The 6,917-nt window shown below is 45.5% G+C and overlaps 1 protein-coding gene across 1 annotated transcript; it reads left to right on the top strand.

Annotated features, from left to right (window-relative positions):
- The first annotated feature begins 5,872 nt into the window (after positions 1-5,872).
- Positions 5,873-6,463, top strand: LOC139859345 (uncharacterized). Its single transcript, XM_071848138.1, has one exon. The coding sequence runs from the start codon at positions 5,873-5,875 to the stop codon at positions 6,461-6,463; it is 591 nt and encodes a 196-aa protein (XP_071704239.1).
- Positions 6,464-6,917: the final 454 nt, after the last annotated feature.

Raw genomic sequence — 6,917 nt, 5'->3', positions numbered from 1 at the left:
GGCTTGCCTCAACTTTATTCCTTGTGAAGATCGATTGTGGTTGCCCTTCAAATTCATGAAGTTACCAATTCTCCACCATTTGCATACTCTTTCCCAAACATCAATGGCATGCTTCCAAAAGATTATGGAATGTTTCACAGTTTCAAGATCCTCATCATACATCAGACATCTAATTAAACCAAGATCAATACCTTGTTTCCTTCAATCCATGCAAAAATCCCAAGAGATTGTGGAAGAAAGTTATTCCTCATGGTTTCATGACGCTGTCCGTTCGCCATTGAAAGGGAGCTGTCCAGAATTTGTGCCAGCGTTTAAGTATTGAACATCCCATTGTTGTCAAGTCTCGTCTTTGATTATCCATAGGGTGAAGTGAAAGTACATCAATCAGGTCATCATCAGGTTCTTGTCTTACTCTTCCATTAGTCTCTCGGCTCCACTTCCAGGTAAGCTCATATCTTGAATCTATCCACACGATCCTATCACTGATTCGCGCCATCTTATCCGTCTATGTAGCCTTGAAAATCTCTTCTTTAAACAGGAATTACCTATCCAAAGATTTTCCCATTGGAGTGTGTCATGCCCATTAATTTAATACCATTGAGGAATGCGTTTAACATTCTCCTATAATTTAGGGCAACGTTTAACATTCTCCTATAACTTAGGGCTACATTTAGCATTTAGGGCTACGTAACGAACTGAGCTTTTAACGAGCTACTCGAGTTCGAGCTCGTATATTTCGAATTCGAGCTTTACCGAGTTCGAACTTTATTCGAGCCCGAACAAAAAATGATATTGGATTAGTTTCACGAGCCGAGCATAAAAAAGTTAATATTCGACTCGGCTTGCTCGGAAACTCGTCTAATTATCGAGCGAGTTAATTGAGCATATATGGCTCGAATAGTTCGTATGCTCGTTTATGTTAATCGAGCTACACGAACCGAGCTACCCGAACCAAGCTTCGCGAATATGCGGAAATATTTAATATTGTTGCAAACAAGATTCGAACAAGAGACCATATGGTTAGATTCTCTTTCTTTAACCACTAAGCTATAAGAAGTTTTTGTTATTATATTTCATTTTCCACATTATAACTTAACTTTAAACGTTTATTCGTAATTCAAGTTTTTCTTTAATAATTTCATATATGAAACATTCATTCGTAGCCGTTTGTATTATATTTTAATTTTATATTATTCAAATGAGCTAATGAACACCTACGAAATAAGAAAGCACTGAAGCAAAAGACACATTCATTAACCATGGCAACAAATACATTATCTATGGTGATTATAGATAATACATAAAATGACGTACGTCCCGCCATGGACGTCACGTGCGACGCATGACGTATCTCCTAGCTGGACACTTGGCTTTAGCTCCTGGCTAGATTACTGCTAAGTCAACTGTATCTCAAGCCACGATTATTTCTACGCTACGCCAACCGTAGCGTACAGTTAATCATTTGACTTGGTGTGCTCGGCTGATCGCCCGTCCGACAAATTAGGAGAACGTGGAGTAGGTAGTGGGCATGATTAGAGGATTCAAGGAGTAGTAATCGTGGGTTAGTGGGCTAATGGTGGTTATTCTTGGTAACCGTCATCTTATGCCTATAAATACTACTCATAATCACACATTCAAACAGGACAATCAACAAAATACTTACCACCTTTGATCACTCTTCTAAGCTCACCTTGGAGGCTCGGCAAAAGTCAACCCACAACACCCTTCATATCCATCACGTTAACCGGAGGAGCCTCTTCCGAAGGTTAGTCACTTCACATCTTTGCACTCAGGTCGATTTTGGCCTGATCATTTGGCGCCATCCGTGGGACCGATTTGATCAACACTCATACGAGATGACAGGAGGTTCCAACCCACTGGCAACTACCAACGCTGGCAAATAACCCTATGACCCTTTCAAACCTAATGACGATACACTCATGAAACCCCTAACGAAACTATCAAAGGCGTCAGATTGCAGTTTGATGCTGATGGGGATGAATCTAAGCAACGGGACACGAAGGAGACAGAGACTCAAGAGGGCTACGTTAATCAACTCAAGCCCATCAACGGTGAGGAAGCCATACGTTTCCTGGCTAAGGGAGGTTTTGTCTTGCCTTCGCTCATGACTAAAGGAGGCGAGAAGCCTACCGTCATGTCAAAAGCTCCGACCCATGGCGCGATGCGCTCACTGTCTGACACAGGTAAGAGTTCTGGCAAAACCCGAGAGGAGGCGCGAAAGGACTTAATTGAGAACTTGATTCTAGCCGCACCAGAATCCATGAGTGCTCAGGTCGAGCAGCCTGGCGTAGCGGACAACATGTTGAATAATTGGTATGCTATGATGGGAGATAACGTTAAGCGAACGTTTGAGGTTTCGGCGACGTCTGAGAAGTTTACTCGGGAGATAGCTACCCATCCGCTGCCTGCGGTCCTCACTACTCCCCTCACGCTAGGGATGTATGAAAGCAGCACGGATCCGGAAGATTTCCTGCAACAATTCGAACACGCTGTCAAGACGCAGCACTGGGATAATCCCACAGCGTGCCACATGTTCCCGGGACAGCTCCAAGCCGTCGCGAGGGAGTGGTTCGCCAAGTTACCTGCCTTGAGCATAACCAGCTTCACGGACCTCATAACTAAGTTCGTGCAACGTTTCCAGAACTTTAAGCGCACTGAACTGACCCACTTGGATGCGCACAACATCAAAATGAGGCCGCGTGAATCCCTAATGAATTTTACTTCCCGCTTCACAGTGGAGTGCCAAAAGATCCCTGATCTGCCTGAATCGCATCAGATCTCCGTGTACATCATGGGGATCTGTCAAACTCGTCATTTATCACTGGTGAAAGCGATGCGGCGTAAGCTGCCAAAAACGTATGCAGAAGCGGTAAAAATGGTAAAGGACTATGTACGTTCCGAGTAGTTTGCTGACGTTGCTGTTGGGGATCACGGCACAACGGACATGAACGATAAAGAAGACAAGGGTAACGACAAAGGCAATGCATGTAATAAGTATAAAGGAAGCGGCGGGGGCGGAAGCAGGGGCTGCGGACGCTCCAGTCAAAAGTCTGACCATCGTAGCAGCTACCGTCTGTATGAACGGTACATCGCCAAGAGGTTGCCACCAGAAGAGGAAAATTTGGTGAAGTCGTTGTCAAAAACGCCTAAAGAAATTTTGGCAACGGAAGAGATAAGCAAAGATTTCCCGCCGCCAAAGCCGACGCAGCCACGTTTCACTGTAGATGAAAGTAAATGGTGCATTTTTCACGAAGATAAGGGGCACGACGCGGACGACTGCAGGGAACTCAAGAAAGTGATAGTCGAACGGTTGATACTTGGGGAATTTGACCATCTGAAGCCGTCACGTGTCAAAACCCCCGGAGCAAAAAAATTCGCTTGGCAGCGGGGAAAGGAAAAGGCTCCAGAAAAGCACATCCACATGATTCAAATGTGGCACGCGGGTCACGTTCGAAAGGCGGAAGTTTTGGAGGAATGGGAATGTGCCCCTATCACGTTCCCTGCCTTCTGGAGAGTTTGTCCGACCGACCTTCCAGTGACAATAACCGCAACGGTAGGACGATGCAGGGTCTCCAGAATTTATGTAGATACAGGAAGTGCCGTCGATGTCTTGTATGAACATTGCTTCTTACAACTACCATAAGATGTGCAGGATAGGTTAAAACTACCACTTCATCCCGTCGCTGGATTCACAGGTGAAACTACTTGGCCTCTGGGCCGAGTAAGTATTGACGTTATGTTAGAGGAAAATGAGAAGCGGCGAACAGTGGCTTTAAATTTCGTGGTCGTTAGAAGTCAGTAGAAGTATGACATTATTATGGGACGGGAAGCGTTATGTGAATTCGGCGCGATAGTTTCCACTGTGCATGGAATGATGAAATTGCCGACCCCATTAGGCGTCGCAACTGTTTTCTCCGATCGGGTCCCGGTTGTAGGCCAGGTCGAACAGCCGCTACAACCGGCGGCACCGATTGGGCAAGGGGTAAGTGTTATCATCAACCATTCCTTTCCTGAGAAAACGGTACAGATTGGGCACACACTCACCGACGCGACGAAAAGTGCGTTATGTAAATTTTTGGCAAATAACGCTGATGTGTTTGCGTGGCAGGAGTCGGATATGACGGGAGTACCTCATACAGTCGCAGAACATCGTTTAAATGCTAACCCAAGTTTGACTTCGGTACGGCAAAACAAACGAGGTATGGCGCCGGAACGCATCGCCTTCCTAAGGAATGAAGTGGAAAAGTTGGTACAAGCAGATATACTACGAGAAGTTAAATACCAAACATGGGTTGCTAATCCGGTGCTGGTAAAAAAGGCGAATGGCTCGTGGCGGATGTGTGTTGACTTCAAAGACATCAATAAGGCTTGTCCCAAGGACAATTATCCGTTATCCAAGATAGACTGGAAGGTAGAGTTGTTGGCTGGTTTTCGTTTCAAATGTTTCCTTGATGCTTATAAAGGCTACCACCAGATCCAAATGGCAGAACGCGATGAAGAGAAAACCTCGTTCCACACATATCAAGGCATTTTTTGTTACAAAAAGATGCCCTTTGGTTTGAAAAACGCTGGTGCAATGTACCAACAGGTCATCGACGCTGAGTTCAAAGAACAGATCGGTCGAAATGTGGAAGCATACGTCGATGATATAGTGATCAAAAGTCACACTGAAATGGACCTTCTGAAAGAAGTTCAGGAAACGTTTGACTCGCTACGAAAAATCAACATGAAGCTGAATCTGAAGAAGTGTAGTTTTGGATTAGAGGAGGGAAAGTTCTTGGGGCACGTTGTCACGACGCGTGGTATCCAGGAAAATCCTAAGAAAATTCAAGCTATTGATGAGATGGTAGCACCACGAACGAGAAAAGAGGTGCAAAGTCTGAACGACAAGCTGGCAGCGTTGTCCAGATTCCTGTCAAAGGCGGCGGAACGGTCACTTCCCTTTTTCAAAGTGTTAAAGGAAAACGTGGGACGGAATTTTGATTGGACTCCTGAAGCGGATCACGCTTTCCAGGAAATGAAGGCCTTGATTAGGACGTTGCCGACACTGACGGCACCAGTACCGGGTAAAATAACCATTCCGTGATTATTCTTTTTACGAATCTATAAATCTAGTGATGCTAACGTGTCAAGCTTTCAGGAGAAACTTTGACAATTTATCTGACGGCAGGAACCGAGGCCATCAGCTCGGTGCTCGTCGCGGAATGCGGTGGCACGCAGATGCCAATTTATTTTGTGAACAAAGTGCTACAACATGGCGAAGTTAATTACAGGCCGATCGAGAAGCTTATTTTCGCGTTAGTCCACACCGCAAGACGGTTGAGACGGTACTTTCAAGCGCACCCAATGCTGGTGCTAACTGATTCACCTATTAAACGGGTACGGTACGGCGATTGAGACCGGAGCACGTTGGAGGAAATTTATTCTAACAGATTTTTCATTCGGTATTGAGCAAACCGGAGGTTTCTGGCAGGCTAGCTAAGTGGTCAATCGAATTAGGAGAACATGAAATTCATTACGCCTCCGGTACCACTGTCAAAGGCCAGATCATGGCAGATTTTATGGTTGAATTTATATGCGCCGCGCCACCAGAGCCGGTTGTGGAAGAAGTACCAAATACCGTCACGTGGGAACTATTTACGGACGGGGCGTCAAGTTCTGACGGAGCGGGTGCATGTCTAATTTTAATTGGCCCGGACGGTAAGGAACATACCTACGCGTTGCGTTTCGAGTTCCCCGCCTCCAATAACGAAGCAGAATATGAGGCATTGCTGTCTGGTTTAAGAATGGCTGAGAAGATGGGAATTAAAAACTGAAGGTGTCGGTCGATTCCCAACTTGTGGCGAATCAGATGAATGGGACGTTTGAAGCTAGAGATCCGGCCATGCAAAATTATTTGAGGTTGGCGAAAGAAATGGCCAGCAAATTCGAGCTTTTCTCAATAATGCAAGTGCCGCGATCCTTGAATAAAAAGGCCGACGCACTCAGCAAACTCGCGTCAAGCGTATTCAGCCACTTCGCCAAGGACGTTTGGGTGGAGGTCCTTAGTCAAAAATCCACTGACGTGGTACAGGAAGTGGCCCCCGTAGAGGAGGTCGAGACATGGATGAGTCCCATTATTACGTATCTTAAGACCGGGACGTTGCCAGTCGACGGGGCAACGGCCCGTAAGATTCGTATGAAAGCACCTTTGTACATGTTAAGGGATGGAGTTCTGTTCAAGAAATCCTTCACGGCACCACTTTTAAGGTGCGTCGGTCCAAGCGAGGCGGAAACAATCGTAAGGGAGGTGTATGAAGGGACTTGTGGCATGCATGCAGGATTTAGGACCGTTGTGGGAAAGATAATGCGGCTAGGGTATTTTTGGCCGTCTATGTACTGTGACACGAAAGAAATCATCAAAGCTTGTGCTTCACGCCAACGTCACCTAAACACCATTTAATCCGAAAATTAGTGTTCTTGAGCAATTTTTTCCCCAATTTGCATATTAGTAATATGAATTTAACTGAGTAGTATCTACCCTTTTTCAATTCATATTCCACAAATTCACATGCCGGCGCATGAGCTAATTCCCGTCACGTCTGCTTGGCCCTTTTACAAGTGGGCAATCGATTTGGTGGGACCCTTCCTGGATGGAAAACACTTGGTCGTTGCAATTGACTTTTTCACCAAGTGGGTTGAAGCCAAACCATTGAAAAGCATAACGGGTAAGCAGATTGTGAATTTTGTTTGGGAGGAAATTGTGTGCCGTTTCGAAATACCACATGAGATTGTAAGTGATAACGGCAAATAGTTCGCTCACGATCCGTTTCGGTCATGGTGTGACGGGTTGAATATCAAACAGACTTTCAGTTCCGTTGCCCATCCGCAGGCAAATGGGCAAGTCAAATTTACCA

The sequence above is a fragment of the Rutidosis leptorrhynchoides genome, chromosome 7, assembly GCF_046630445.1.
Source record: "Rutidosis leptorrhynchoides isolate AG116_Rl617_1_P2 chromosome 7, CSIRO_AGI_Rlap_v1, whole genome shotgun sequence".
NCBI classification, from domain to species: domain Eukaryota; kingdom Viridiplantae; phylum Streptophyta; class Magnoliopsida; order Asterales; family Asteraceae; genus Rutidosis; species Rutidosis leptorrhynchoides.
The sequence above is the reverse complement of the archived record's forward strand: the minus strand, read 5'-3'. Positions and strand labels throughout refer to the sequence as shown.